Genomic DNA, 15,202 nt, shown 5'->3' with positions numbered 1-15,202 from the left:
TCCAAATGACGAAGTATATAAACAAAAAGGCGCGAATATAATTACAGCAAAAAAAAATTGAAATCTTATGGTAAAATTACATTTTCGATTTAAACATAATACCTACCAAATTATTATTAGAAAGAGAACATACCAATTGGGTTATATGCAAAGAAAAAAAGGTGATATTTGTGAAGTATTATCACTTTCCCAAAAATGATATTAGTTTAATAAAAAAGGTTTACATCCTAAATTGAAATATACACCCTAAGGTTCTTGTTTTAAGTAATCTGCCGGTCATTGATAACAACCTGTTGTTCCAAAAGACAGATGCCTTGTTCTGCTAGTATTAGCTGTTGAAACTGTTCGCTGAAAGACAGCCAAGGGATACAGTCTTTAATAGGAATAAATCTTGTCTTTTTTCTGGCTTTAACGTTATGAAAATATTCAAAACAGAGTTACTCATTACAATTTACATAAAGGTGTTAAATATTTGCATTCTACTCTTGCGCTGCCCTGACATTAAAATATTCGCGAATTAACGTTGCCAAGAGACCAGATAAACTCAAATGCGAACAGCTGGTTAAATTATTCAACAATTATTTTTATTTAGATTTTTGTGTGATTTTGTGTATGGAAAAGTTAATTGCGTTTAGTAACAAGGACATGCTTCATTTTCAAGCCGTTCTTTTTATTCTTCATACAGTCTATTTCATATTCTCTCATTTGCTCAACTAAATTCATCTTTAAAAATGATGTTTACCTGTTGCCTGTGCTGCTCAAAGACACGTAATATGGCATGCAATATTCGAGCGGGTTGTTTCGGGAGTCTTCAAAGCTACGTGACGATTTTAGGAACAAATGCCCGAGTTTTTTTATTTCCTGCGTCCAGTCTCTAAAGGAGTTTTATGACTTTAAAACCAATCTGGTGGTGGAGAGTAGGAGGCGCAGGGCGCATGCGCGAAGGAGAAGTTTTCTTGTGCTCATCAGTTGTAGCTTTTGCTAGTTACAGAGAGAAGGCGGAGAGGCAGGTGATGTATTTGAAGAAGTCCGAAGCTCTTTTACGTAGTTAACTTTTTTTCTGGGGGAAAAAAAAAACATAGATTGAAACGCTCGTCATTTTCGAATCTTAAATAATGGTTTAAGCTTCCCTGCGGTAACTCCTTTCGGACTGGTTATTGGAAATACCTGCTTTTGTGTTGTTGTTTTTTTTAATTTTTAATTTTTATTTTTTTTTTAAAAAAAACGGATTTTCGTCGTCCGATTTTTGCAGCTGGATTTGGGAGCCAAAGAACTTGGTTGGCAATTCTTGAATTGCAAACCGCTGCTACCGAAGCCAGAAAAGGGGGGATTGGTGTTCTGCTCAGAATGGAGGATACAGTGAAAGTTTATTTGCTACGAAGATTCCCATGTGAACAGTCCAGCAGGTAGAAACGCATCTGGCTGAAAGTGTAAAAGAAGGCTTTCGGGGGAGTTTTTTGTCCTGTTTTTGGCCCACAAAACAGTTATTGGTCGTTTCTTCATCTGTGCCGGAACGCATTGTTGAAGCAGTTTGCAGAACCTGAGAAAGGTAACTTTCTATTAAAAAAAACACAGCGCCGGTTAAAAAAAAAGTTTTACTGGTTCAGCATCTGCCTGTGGCACTTTTTTTTGTTGCTTGTGGATGTTTTAATTGTCATTAAGTGTTTCCGCACAATCACGCCCACGTTTGTTAGAAGCGCTAATTATTCAGATTGCTTTTGGACATTGTAAATAGCTTCTCATTGCTTTACTTTCGGCAGTTGTGTGCGAGGAGCGCCGGGTAGTCTATCCCTTGTTAATTTTTCAACGCCGAAACAGAAGATTAATCGCCACTATCACTGAGGAACAGTGTATGTTCTGTTAATGCCTTCGTATGCTTTGGATGGTAAATCTATTCGACTACACAGGAGCTTTGCAGAGGAATAGGACACTCGATAACCAAATAATAAAGCGTGGATTACAGATTATTTGACAAAAGTCTCGAAGGTAGGTTTCTTATTCTTTATATGGCAAATAAATGTAAATTTTCGACTCAACAGACTGGCTTATCTTTGCTTTAATGCGTGCTTAACATTTTGAAAGATGCTTTATCCATAAGAATATTTCCTCTGTGGTCCCACGTGTGTGTATATATATCCTTAAATTTCAATACTTTTATTCTGTTGGCTACCGGGAACAGATTTCTTATCTAATTTGCAGCCAGAACTCAGCGTTACATTGTTCATGCGGGAAAGAAAATGTTGTTGTTTTTTTCTCTACAGCCTCTGGAGTCGAGCTGAATAAAAACGTTTACATACACTTAACTTGTATTTGCTGCACTTGAGAAAGGCGTCTTTGCAATTCAGCTGTTTTCCAAACGTGCATCTTAAATTCGCCGAATAATATGGTCTTTTATAATTTAACATTGTTTTTGTAAGAATGGCACCCCCTACTGGCGTTCTAGGGAACACATTTTTGCAATATAGTGGTTTTAAAAAAAATATTACAACGGACCTCACAGATGTAAAAGTTCTTTATTGGTGTCCTGATAGCGGCTGTTACGTGCAATGGAAAAAAAAGAAGTATTTGAATTTGAACATACGCTAGTGATCGAGGGACGATAACAACAACAGGAAAAGGTTAATCATGTCTATAATGCCAGTTTCTGTGACAGCCGCTTTGGACTAAATTTAATCTTTCTGCGGATCTTTCCGTAACTAGTCTTTTTTAGTAGGACTATAACATCTGTATTCAAAGGAATCTACCTTCTCATTCTTCGGGATATTGAATGTGGAGTTCCCTTACTATATTTATATAAACATCATTTAGATTAATTTGAAGATGGAAACCGTGGGTTACTCATACTCAATAGAAACGTGAGTATATTAATGATCGTTTTATCAATTTTCCTTAATTATAGGCATAATATCATCTATATATTAAACCTAGTGTAACATTTAAAGCATGGTTTTTGTCGTGCAACATCTTTTCTGCAGGGGAAATGCTACATTTTCAAGCTACCTAATTAAAAGTCGTTTCGACGTCGGTCTTCAGTTGGTACGAAGACGTTCTCGAAACATAAAATTAGGTGCTGGTTTTACTCGATATCGTTTTTTCCCCCTCAAGTACAAGCTTCTGTTTTCATTATACCGTTATTGTGGTGTATTTTTTTAACTTTCCAGAATACTTAATATCTCTACTGCGTCTGCCTCTGGTTTGTTTTATATCTTTCTCGTACTTGAACTGAAACTCGCAATTGTGGCATAATATTTTATTTTAAATTTTGCACACTACAAAACTAATGTACAGTTGTGAATTCTTTAAAGTAGCTGACTCGATTCGATCAGGTAGGAAATCTGATGTATTACGTGGAGCTCTCAGTTTAATTCGATGGGAGCTGAAATTGAGCGAGGTTATTTTTTCTCTACAAGCTGCAACATTTTCTTTTGAGTTCTTAAAAGGTTACACGACGCTGTTTTATACTAGTTTTGAGAACCGATTTGTCTTTTAATTACAGCCCTGCGTTCTTCTGCGTCCAGTGTATCTTGGGTATTGTTATTAAATGAATGTCGGCCGTCGTTTTGATGAAAGACGACTTTAAAAAGCTTTGTCTGCAGGAGCTGAGCCACGGTGCAGAAATCTACACTGCTCAAGCAAGCAGAAGTGTAACGTTTTCGATTTTCCGAGCAATCAGTTGTATGAGGGAGAATGGTTTAGTGGTTCAGCACTGAAAAGCATGAACTGTGTGAAAAGGGAGCCCCCACGTGTTGACGAGTTAACTATCAATTAATGCTTAACACCCTCCCCTTAGGAATTTCCCGTCCTTGGCTCTCACCTGAGAAATTTCAGAGGACGGGGTCATTCGAGCCAGTCTGGTGCTTTGGTAACGCTGTAGTCGGGACTAAAAAAAAAAAAATCCAAATGTGACATTGGACTTGGGGGCAGGAATTTGACGCGACATGAGTCGAGATGCTGGAATGTGGAGCAGAGTGGTCTTGTGTCCCTTCGTTTTGAAATAGGTCTGCGACTGGATTAATTCACTCATTCCTCAGCCGAGAACGACGCTTCCCCCCTGTGGTATTGGAAAGTAACCGTATACGGGGACTACATGCTCAATTCTAACGGACATAAGTAAAGGAATGATGATTAAAGCACAGAAGTGGTGGTTTGTCCCCTAAAATGTAAGAGGTGTTGCAGTAATGAGCGATCGGACAGTGTTTTAATTTTTCTAACCTATTCCAATACATCTATACGCACCCAGCGCAAATTGAAATCGTCACGGCTTGATCAAGTTTCCCTCGCTGTTTCCTAAATCAGGAGCGCCAGTTAGCCATATTTATATATATATAAATGAAAAAGCTTCAGACTCGGGTGTCGTTTGGTGATGAGAAAATGCATCCCCCTCTTTAATTACTGCAGTGTCGGAGGGCGGCGGAACGGGGAATGTTTTGAACATATAAACGAAAGCATGTGCTGTATTATAAATGATGTAAAAGTTGGCTGAATATTAAATAGTAATTAAAGAGGCCCCAAGTCTTCAGGGAGGGAACATTCACATTTAAAAAAAAACTTACCTGAAAAAAAAAGTAATTTATAGAATTCATAAGGCTTTGCAATTTGTTCGTGTGGCTCACGCACTCTACAGAAGCATTTCAATTTGTATTTTAAAACGAATGTAATGTAAATACGCTGCAATTCTGTTTAATCATTTCCCCCTGTGTAATAGAGTTTAATCACCATTTCAACGTTTGGTCGAAACTGTCCGAAGATTTGTCTGACTTTGCAAAATATACGTATACTAATCTGAGCCAATGTGCCACGTTCCGGGAATTAAGCGGTCAGAAGTAATGGATGAAATTAATAGGGTTTTTACTTTTTTTGATAAAATGTAATTTGCTTTATACTACAGTTTAAATAAACTTTTGTCATATTATCGAACTCTAAAATTTTATCGAATTTAATTTTTAGTATATCCAGTTTGTTCCATTACGTTTGGAAGCGCTACCTGTAAAATACGTCGGTGAATTGCGTCTATAATGAAAATGAATTTGTCGGATAATTTTGCTTATCAAAATTAATAAGCATTTTGATAAGTTGTACACTTTTCTAATTTCCGATGTAGAAAACGAAGTTCATATTTATCTTAAATTATATGGCCTTGCGTGTGTTCAGGGGTATTTTTCTAGGCAGGTAAGCTGTCAGTTGCTGATTACATTTGAGCAGTGATGAAGATTTTTGCTTTCAGACCGGTTGCGTAAAAATGTTTTAACGTCTCCACCGATGTAGCCCACACTGTAATGAACACATTTATTAATGCAGTTGCTAGCGCATTTTTTTTTCTCTTTCAGTCCATTCATTGTCAGCGTTGCCGTGAAAGGTGTAGCAGACTGCGTGTCGCTGAAGTACATGATCTGGTAATTAGAGTTTGCTGTGGACTTAAGCGGATCTCATTTCTTCACATTTTATATTGAACAACTATAGGCTATGCGTGAATTTTTGGTGCCGTAAATCTGTATTATTTTTTAAAGCTGCATTATAACACCGACATTTTAATTGGATTCGAGAGAGTTGTTCCAGAGCTAACGATGGCCACAATCTATTCCCTACAGATACAGTCCATCCCAGTTTGTAGACTATGTAAAATCTGAAGGAACATTATCCGCTATGAGCTCGATTTAAAAATGCAGTAGCTACACTTCGTAAAATAGGACCAAAGTGAATTTTGTAAATTAAAGTAGAAATTGAGCGTTGACATAAATGTGAACGATTATTTTCGTTTAAGTGGAATTTGAAGTTTCGTTCAATTAATTCTAAGTTCTTGCAATTCACAAAAGTACATAAAGGCCCGAGGGATGGAGAGGTAAGAGTATTGTTAGCTTCTTCCTAATTTCGGTGCAATTCTTAGTTCAGGAGAACTGCCTAGTTGTATAATTTCTCCTCAGCAGCTCTATAAACTTTTTTTAAAATATATTTGAATAGGAGGTAGCTTTCATGTTAAGGAACTTAAGGGTTTGTTTGTATACAGTCGTTTGTGGATTTTACTAATAAAATGCGCTCTGTAACAGTGCGTGGGTGACTACTTCATAAAGACTCAAGTTCAGCTTTAAATGGGCTTTTTCAGTGTATCACTATAAATCGGCTTTCTGCGACAGTTAATTTCGCCTTTTGCATAGTTCTGCTTCGGGTGGCCTCGGACAATACTACAGTTCGTCGTATTGATCCAGACCTGGTATTCGGACTTTAAGAAGCGTATTTCAGGGTTATTCCTCGACTGCGTCTTCAAACGAGCAGTTCTTCTGTGACAGCCGTTAGCTAGTATCTGAGGGGGGGGTTCTTGACATTTTGAGGCCGTCTGTCTCTTAATCCATGAACAATTATCAGAAAGAAGAGTTGCTTCTAAAAAAAAACGATTTTTATGCAGCGAGTTAATTTTAACTCGTGAATTAACAGTACAAGAAGACACGTGGGTACCTTTTTTAGATTCGAAATATAGCTTTTAAAAATGTTGGCGTTTAATAAAGACAAAGGTGATTTCAGATTAATTAGAAAGCTGTTATACTTTAGAAAACATGTAAAGAAAGCGACACGTTTTTCCTCCTGAAGATGCTTCTTACTGGGCGATGTCTGAGTGAGAATGTACGCACAGTAATTTTTTGTCCATGTGGAGAAAATAAAAGATTCTTACAAGTCCATTAAGACCAAGTGCGTTTTAAGATCAGTGCAATCCACAAAAAAAACGTTAATGGTCATCTTTGATCCAGATTCTAGATCTTTTGATTTAATTTGAGTATTTTTTATTAAAAAGAATAAGTCTTGGTAACTGTTAGTTGAACTGCTTTCATAGTCTTGTTTTTTTTAAGAACTGGTGTTCCTTTCATTAAATTAGTTAATTGTCCACAAAAGAATTCCTTTTCCAGACTCATGAAGGACATTCTAGTCTCCAGGGCACTTGTCCATCAGTTCCATGTGATTCACACAAAAGCCCCATGCCAAATTACTGTTCTGTAACCAATAACAGACTTGAGTGGGTCCCTGAAGCATCAAGATCTTCTGCAGGAAAGTAAAACTCGTACATAAGCTGTTCACAAAATACAAGACTGTTCCTAATGGCGCTTGAGATGCAGTTTTGCATGCATCATACTTCAGCACAGTAAAATAACTAAGTGATGCTTTTTATGTGTTTCCAGACCACTTTCAGAATGATTCTGGCAAACGGACTTACCTGCTCAACATTTAGAAGAAGTATAATGGCTTCTAGACATTTTGTACTGATAGTTATGTTCCTGACATTCTTCATGCAAGCAGTTGTAGAGGCTAGTTCTTGGTGGTATGTATAACTTTTGCTTTTTCCTTTATGTATAGAATGTGTTTTAGAAGTCTGAAATGTTTAATGCTATAATCTCGCCATATGAAAGTTCTGACAAATGCAAAAATAGAGTTAACACATGAGACAGGAATGTAGAAAGCTAGGATTGCACACATTTAAGAGGGATAAGTATGAGTTGTGTGTAGCGTCGTAATGATGTTCCAATTAAGCTATTAGTGAAACATGTTCCTATAATTATGGTCTATGACAAGAATTTCTTCAAACCCTGTCTAAAAATTAAACACTTTAATTGCTCCAGTTCTATTACATCTTCCAGGGATTGTAGGATTTTAACAAGGTTTGCTCTGTTTTTTTCATAGTGTTAAATCAAAAACATTCAGTGAAATCTTATATAATTTTGCTTGTGTAGAGCCTTACATAAACCTGTACATTCAGGCACATGAGATATGGAGCCCTGAGTGCACTAGGAAATCAAATACATTTTTAAAATATTTGTAGACATTACAAAAATACGCAAATATGCTGGTCACATTTGTGGACCAATAAAAAGTAAAACTTAAAATGATAGTTCTGTCATCTTATTATTACTGTCAACTTGTTTGGCTTTACGATGGGGTATTTCTAGAGAAAAATCATTCTTGTTCCTGGAAATTTCTACCAGTGGTATTGTATTCCATTGGCACTGTTTTGCGATTTGAATGACCTTTGTATAAACTTTAAGGTTTGGGTACAGCTTAAACATCTGTAATAAGATTCGTGTGTTTTTTGTCATTAAGTTCTCATCCTGTAACATTAATGAATACAGATGTTTTTTGGTGGGGGGGTTGGTTGCATCTTGTTGTTGTGGAATTACTTTGCTACCATACTTTCAAAACTAATTATAATTATCTGCAAAATTTCACTTTGCAGGTCTCTGGCCATGAATCCTCTACTGATTCCAGAGGCTTACATCATAGGTGCACAGCCACTCTGTAGCCAATTGGCAGGACTTTCACAAGGGCAGAAGAAACTTTGCCAGCTGTATCAGGACCATATGCAATATATTGGAGAGGGGGCAAAGACTGGAATCAAGGAATGTCAATATCAGTTCAGGAACAGAAGGTGGAACTGCAGCACTGTGGATAACTCCTCTGTCTTTGGAAGGGTCATGCAAATAGGTGGAAAAATTCTCTTTGTTTGTTGTATTTTTCTAAATGTGCACATTTCTTGCACAGAAAATCAGAAATGTAGATATTGCTCACAGACTTGTATTCGGAGTATATGTTAGTAGAGCTATTTTGAGCTTAGTTTAGCGGTTGGTTGTAAAATCAAAAATCCTAAATTGCGGCTCAGAGCAAGTTGGCTGCCTACCCCCAGTACATTAGTTGTAAGTGGAATACAATCTTTGTCTTTGCAGATTAGATAGATTCTAGAACTGATGCCCATTCTGATCTTCACTTCTCTTAGAAGAAAATCCCCAAATCAGTGCTGTTTTTGCAGCACTTAAGGAAATGTACATTTTTAGCGGCTAATAACAGAGACTTATGAGATCTGAAAAAAAGGTTTGGCTCCATCAAAACATCTTAAGTCAGCCTTTCAATGGGCACTTAAAATAGTAAGCAATTACAACATTTCCAAAATTGATGTTTGCTGTGGATTTTAAACTAATGCTTTCCCATCAGTTTTGGTAGATCTTGTTGTTATAATTCTAAAGAATACAGTACTTAAATATCATATGCAAACATTAAAAACCCCACACAGTTCTTGAATGTACATACAGAATTCACTCTTGGGTAATTGATGCTGACTTGCACAGAGCAACAAGTTCAAATACCTTTTCAGCTTATTCTGTCTGATAATTGGATAGAATCCGGTATTGGCACATTATGGAAAGGCTGTTCCTTATGAATTATGACAGGTTTTGTCCCATGGACTTCTGTAGTGTTGGAAAGGAGAAACACTGAACTGTGCATAATGAGTCAGATAAAGGTTGGATATTTCTACCACAAGCAGCAGCTTATCACAGTGATTCACATAGACACGTGCTCTGCAGTGTTCACCAATGCAAGATTGCGGTAAAACAAGTTCTTCGTCATTCTTCATTAGTATGAATGTCTGTGCAGTTGGAAAAAATACATTCAAGGTGATAGCTTATAGGTATTTCATTTTGCCCAACTGAAACAATGCTTGTACAATGACATAATTTTATTTGTGAAGCATATTCTTCATAGCAAATGTAATATCTTTACCCAACATGTTGTATACATTTTGTGCCATAGAGATTGGAAACAGTATGTGCTTTGTGTGATACTATGAAAATCTCAATGAATCTATTCATTTTTGTTCCATGGAAGTATTCATGAAATAGCAGTTTCTTCTGGGTGGTTAATGTAAATTGTTGAGAAAAGCTATACATCTGACTTAATGCAAACATAATGCTCTGTGGCTGCTTCCTTAAATACATTGCCTTTTCTTTAGTATGTTTTATTTTCTTTAACCAGAAGTAAATGAGAGGTATTTACAGGGTAGGTTATAAAATTTAGGAGGGAGAAATATTCCTGAAATTCAGATGTATTTGCACTTGCTCTTATGTAGCCGGGAATGCAAGCTAGCAATTAAAATAAGTTTCATAAAGTATTCAAATGAGATCCCAGAGGCAAGCTGCAAAGCCACCAAGCTTTGATCAAAATCTCTTCCAGTGGGGAAAGCCTTCCCCAGAATTCTTCTTGTTGTTATTGAAATTGTTCGTTTTAGATGAATGTTGTGCTCTCTCCTCTGCTTAGCTGGATCCGTGGAACTGGAATAGATTCTGGTGAATGGAATGTTCACCCGCATTAAGACTGAGATTGTGCTGCCTCAGCCTAGACAGGACATTATTTTTGAGTGAATAAGAATAGATGGTCTCCTATAAATAGTATTCAGCAGTCTGCAGATCATATATGTTGGTTGCTTACTCTCGTAGGCAGTTCCCTTTACTGTATTTGACATTGTCAAAAGTAACTTTTTTTTCCCCTCCTCAACTGACACTGCAGGCAAGAGGTAATGCTTCAACAATTAAATCCCACAGTACTTTTTAAATCCCCCACAGGGATCGTGCTTGTTTTCAATCTCCATTTCCCTCTTACCTGGACCGGCCTCACAATAATAACAGTAGGCTGTCATAGGGAAAGCCTGACCCCTAGTCTTCATTTTCACAGCCATTCTGTTCCCATCTTACACGTTTTCCTGTTGTGTGATTAACGCCAGGCAGCCGTGAAACCGCCTTCACCTATGCCATCAGCGCAGCGGGGGTGGTGAACGCAGTAAGCCGGGCCTGCAGGGAGGGGGAGCTCTCCTCCTGTGGCTGCAGCAGGGCGGCAAGGCCTAAGGACCTGCCCCGGGACTGGCTCTGGGGTGGCTGCGGAGACAACCTCGACTACGGCTACAGATTCTCCAAGGAATTTGTTGATGCCCGGGAAAGAGAGAAAACGTACCAAAAAGGGTCATACGAGGGCGCAAGAATATCCATGAACTTGCACAACAATGAAGCAGGACGAAGAGTAAGGACACTTTACCATCTGTTATTGTCAGACTACAGAATAAGCATGTGCTTTGTATCCTGGGAAGCAGAGGGATCTGTGTGTCACTTTTTTTTCTCAGTGTGTTGGTATGTTTTGGTTTAAATCAATCGTTTTTTTCTTTTATTGGAGAGATCAGTGTTTTTTTTCCCCCTCATGTTTAAGTGTTTTCAGCTTCTTTTTCTTTGAACCTCTTGCGATCTTTCCAAGTGGCCTTTCAAGTTCAGCTGTCATGGCTCTGACTTGAGGTTTAGAGCTCAAGTTTCTCTCAAAGCCGTTTGCAAATACAGAATTTGTGAGAATAAATACGGTTTGTATATACAGTACATGTAAAAAATGTTTGTGACAGGGAATGGTTGATGTAGTATTGGTGAAAGCTGGGCATCTGACAGTTGTCTCCACTAAGGAAGTGGTTGGAATTGTCCTGCCTAATTTTACAGCTCAGGATGTTTCGCCAGCACTGAAAACCCTATTCTTGCCCCCATGGAGTGAAGTTGCAGGATAAGTGCTCCTATTGATTGCTCTTTCTTCTGCTTTCCTCAGACTGTCTCAGACCTCGCTCACGTCTCCTGCAAGTGTCATGGTGTTTCGGGGTCCTGCAGCCTGAAGACCTGCTGGCTGCAGCTGGCCGATTTTCGGAAGGTCGGAGACGCCCTGAAGGAGAAGTACGACAGCGCGGCAGCCATGAAGCTCAACTCCAGAGGTAAACTGGTGCAGGTCAACAACAAATTCAACACGCCTACCAGCCACGACCTCATCTACATTGACAGCAGCCCAGACTACTGCGTTAGAAACGAGAGCACAGGATCGCTGGGGACTCAGGGGAGGCTCTGTAACAAGACATCGGAGGGCATGGATGGGTGTGAGCTGATGTGCTGTGGAAGGGGCTACGATCAGTTCAAGGCCCAGGTGGTAGAGAGATGCCACTGCAAGTTTCACTGGTGCTGCTACGTGAAGTGCAAGAGATGCTCGAAAATCGTGGACCAATTTGTCTGCAAATAACAGAAGAAGAACTATATAGATTATATTTATAGAGTTAAACAATTATCCCATTGCAAAGACTGAAACCCTTCAAGTAACAGATAAGGAAAATAATCTAACATGTCTACAAAAATGGAGAATATCTTGAAATATTTATTTACAAAGAGATTTTGCTGAACCTATAAAAGGATTGTTTTTTTTTATACAGTCTAGTAGGCGTGTGGGCAGTGGGCAGTCTAGTGGGCAGTTCTCCCATAATGCAAGTATAAGTCATGATGCTTTGCAAAGAGATGCATTTCTTTGCAAGCTACAAAGCCATTCTTTGAGAAACTCCAAAATTAGTCTTTATACCGCTTACATTCATTTTCTAAAGTTAATTGGTGCAACTGTGACAGGTAAGCAGTCTGCAGGGACCAATACGCATTTTCTTATTTCAACTGCTAATGTATACCAAAGTCCCCCAACCGCCGCCCATCCCCCACCCCCAAATCTTTAACAATGTGAGAGTGATCCACATTGCTGTGTATGTGCTATCTTGCACAAAAGGATTTTTTTTTTAAATTGTGGGCAATATAATCTACTGCTAACCTGTGTTTTTGTTGAATTTGGAAACGTATCTGGAAGAGTGTGTAGAATGGTAGAATGCAAAACGGAAGCACAGTGCTAGGGAGGCATCTGTCAGTTTGAAAGCACCGTTTCCAACTTCACTGCATGTAAAAACCCAAGTTCAAAGTGCCTTTTTTTATTGAAATTATAAAATCATTTTACGTATCTTTTGTCTGATCTCTGATCCATTGTGATGCAGTGTTGTGCACTTTTTTAAAATTTAGTAACAAGCTTCCTTATTACAAAACAACAGCAATAATGTAACATTTATTTTTATGCTACTTTTTCCATATTAATACAGGTATTCACTAACCTTATCATACTTAAACGGTTTAAATATATATGGGCAATGTTTGTTTCGTATCTTTGGTGTACTACCCCAAGCTCTGTATATACTACTTCTGTACGAACAATGATTATATTGTATGTATTTATTTTCAACTCCTGTAAAACACCTCTTTTTTTTAAAGAAAAAAACAATCTTCATTTTCCGTTCATTTCGTTTACTTGTGTAAGAAAAAAAAAAAGATATTTTCAGGTTAATATGCGCGCATGTTAGCACGTAATACCAATTACTATACAGTGATTATTCTGTTCAGACGATGTGATATGCCTCTTATAACACTTCTTTGAAAACCGTTCTTCACTATTGGTTTTGCTGTATAAAGGGAATGCACATTAGTCCTTTCAAACTAGTTTGAAAGTCTTATGCGTGGAGCACATCAATTGGTATACCGCATACATTATGAACAGTATAAAGTGTTATAGGGGTTGCATGCATGGCACATTCAAATCTAATCCACATGTTCTTGATTTGTTCTTCAGTAACGCTACGTCTGCTGTTAGCCCCTCTGTTTACTAGGTACCTGTCAAATCCAAAGCTTTTTTTTATGTGTTTTTCAGTTTTAAATTGGACCTTTGTGCTTCTGTGCTTCAATAAATTTTTTTAAGAAAACTTTGAAACTACATTTCCTTCTAAGTCTAATAACTGATTTTAAAATTCCTAACAGTATACTGCAAAACATTTTAAAATTTGAATTTAAATTTTCATATGCATTTATATAATACACAAGTAAAATGCCCATTCTGCTATACTGTAATATGTACTGGATGTTTTTCTCATTTGGAGCTGTATAAACAAATCCTCTTGGTTACCTTTGTACAAACTAACATTTTAAGGTAAGAAAATGTAAGAAATTTTGAATTTGTACATTTTTGGTCCTTGCTTCAGAAAAATCAAACACCTGCTATTTGCTGGGTCTAAACAGATCTTAAATTGAACCTTATCAACTAAAATAAATTGCATGAGGAAATCTTAAATTTCAGTTACTGTAGAACAATTTCAACCTTTTTTGTGTATAACAAATTATACATTTCTGTTGTGTTTAGCAGAAATTCAACTTCTTAAGTTTTGGTTCATTTTAGAAGATCCAGCTAATGCAAAACACATACTCTAAAGACAATCTGAACGCTTGGCAAAGAAAAAGCATTAAAAATGAGGCAGATGTGTAATTGCAGCCTTAGTGACTGCAAAAAATAAGTAGCACTCTAGAAAAAAAGAGAAAATTAGTGTCTGTAGTATGAGAACAATGTTTTAATGTAAGTCTTAAAATAGACTTACTGTAACATACTCACAAATGTTGTGCCACGTTGTGCACACCGAAAAGTAATCAATTTATCGTTTTCACATTCTTGCATATCAGTTCAAGTAGGGAGCTGTGTCAGCATGCGTAGGCTGCAAAGAAATAAGTATAGGTTATTCTGTGCTGAAAAGAAAGAAAACAACGTTTTGACACCGGAAGAAGGCTCTACAGCTGAAACATTTTCTTTTCTTTTTTCAGCATGAAATCAACCTTTTACTTGTTCCTCCTTGCATATCTGTCTGTCAGTCTAAAAGAATTACACTGCAGAAGAAACTGACGTCCTGATAGGACCCAGGAGCAGGTTTTGCACAGATTTCTGGGATGAATATTGCATCAAGTGGTGGTTTTATCTGAATTGGGAATTGATCAATGTGTTTGTTATAGAAAGTCATTTGTATTTGGCTGTGTGTTAAAGTATTTTTAATGAAACTGAGGTTAGTTTGTAAACTGGAAGTGGAAAATAAAGATTACAAATCATTAGAGTTGGTTAAAATGTTGTTCTTGCCATGGGACAGAAATGAAAGACATTTTGTTGCCACTTAGAAAAATAAACACTTATGTCTGTAAATTGGTTTTCATAAAGATGCCAGTCTCCAAGTTTGTGTAAGCACAGGTCAGGCTACTGGTAACACTTTAGCACATGTACAGTAGTTGAATGTGCATGCTGTCTCTGCTTAATTGAAAATAAAACATTTTCACGTTGATATTTTAATTTCAGGTGAATGGTTTCTTTGCTCAAGTGAAGTTTTAAAAGCACATCCCCTTAGATCACAAAATATTCTTGAAGTGAATTGTGTGTATATGTGTGTGTGGAGGGGTGTAAACAGTGCTGGGGGGGCCAGTTTCACAGAAAGAAAATGGTAAACTCCTCATTCAGTTTGTCAGATGCCTTTTGAATGTACAGAAAAGTAAGCCGTTCAGAAGCAATATTTCAAAACATCTAGTGTAAAGTAGGGGCCAAAGCTAAACTGTTTATTTCAAGCACTGTCCAACTTGCAAGTTATATTTTGTGTGAAACTTGAAGTGTATGTTTCATGGACAAAATATTTTCCCATAAGTTCTTAGTGGCTCGTGTGGTTAAGATGGTACACTGGGAACTGCATGAAGAACTGCCTGGGATCAAACACATA

General features: G+C 37.4%; 1 protein-coding gene across 3 annotated transcripts; it reads left to right on the top strand.

Moving 5' to 3' along the window:
* Positions 1-649: 649 nt before the first annotated feature.
* Positions 650-14,776, top strand: wnt5a (wingless-type MMTV integration site family, member 5a). 3 transcript variants are annotated; one of them, XM_088915901.1, is made up of 5 exons: positions 650-1,986; positions 7,167-7,306; positions 8,216-8,463; positions 10,532-10,824; positions 11,386-14,776. In XM_088915901.1, the coding sequence occupies exons 2-5, from the start codon at positions 7,179-7,181 to the stop codon at positions 11,842-11,844; spliced, it is 1,128 nt and encodes a 375-aa protein (XP_088772027.1). In that variant the 5' UTR covers positions 650-1,986; positions 7,167-7,178; the 3' UTR covers positions 11,845-14,776. The 3 variants fall into 3 exon arrangements, with proteins under 3 accessions (XP_088772027.1, XP_088772026.1, XP_088772028.1); XM_088915900.1 differs by having other exon boundaries at positions 981-1,549; positions 11,386-14,549; XM_088915902.1 differs by lacking the exon at positions 650-1,986 and adding an exon at positions 3,825-4,160 and having other exon boundaries at positions 11,386-14,549.
* Positions 14,777-15,202: the final 426 nt, after the last annotated feature.

The sequence above is a fragment of the Atractosteus spatula genome, chromosome 5 (assembly GCF_055471065.1).
Source record: "Atractosteus spatula isolate fAtrSpa1 chromosome 5, fAtrSpa1.hap1, whole genome shotgun sequence".
NCBI classification, from domain to species: domain Eukaryota; kingdom Metazoa; phylum Chordata; class Actinopteri; order Semionotiformes; family Lepisosteidae; genus Atractosteus; species Atractosteus spatula.
The sequence above is the reverse complement of the archived record's forward strand: the minus strand, read 5'-3'. Positions and strand labels throughout refer to the sequence as shown.

Excerpts from the sequence above, each read along its gene's own strand:
- wnt5a (XM_088915901.1), top strand. The coding sequence starts at position 7,179 with ATGATTCTGGCAAACGGACTTACCTGCTCAACATTTAGAAGAAGTATA. Across the intron at positions 7,307-8,215 it reads GTAGAGGCTAGTTCTTGGTG|GTCTCTGGCCATGAATCCTC; the intron begins GTATGTATAACT and ends TTCACTTTGCAG. Across the intron at positions 8,464-10,531 it reads TGGAAGGGTCATGCAAATAG|GCAGCCGTGAAACCGCCTTC; the intron begins GTGGAAAAATTC and ends GATTAACGCCAG.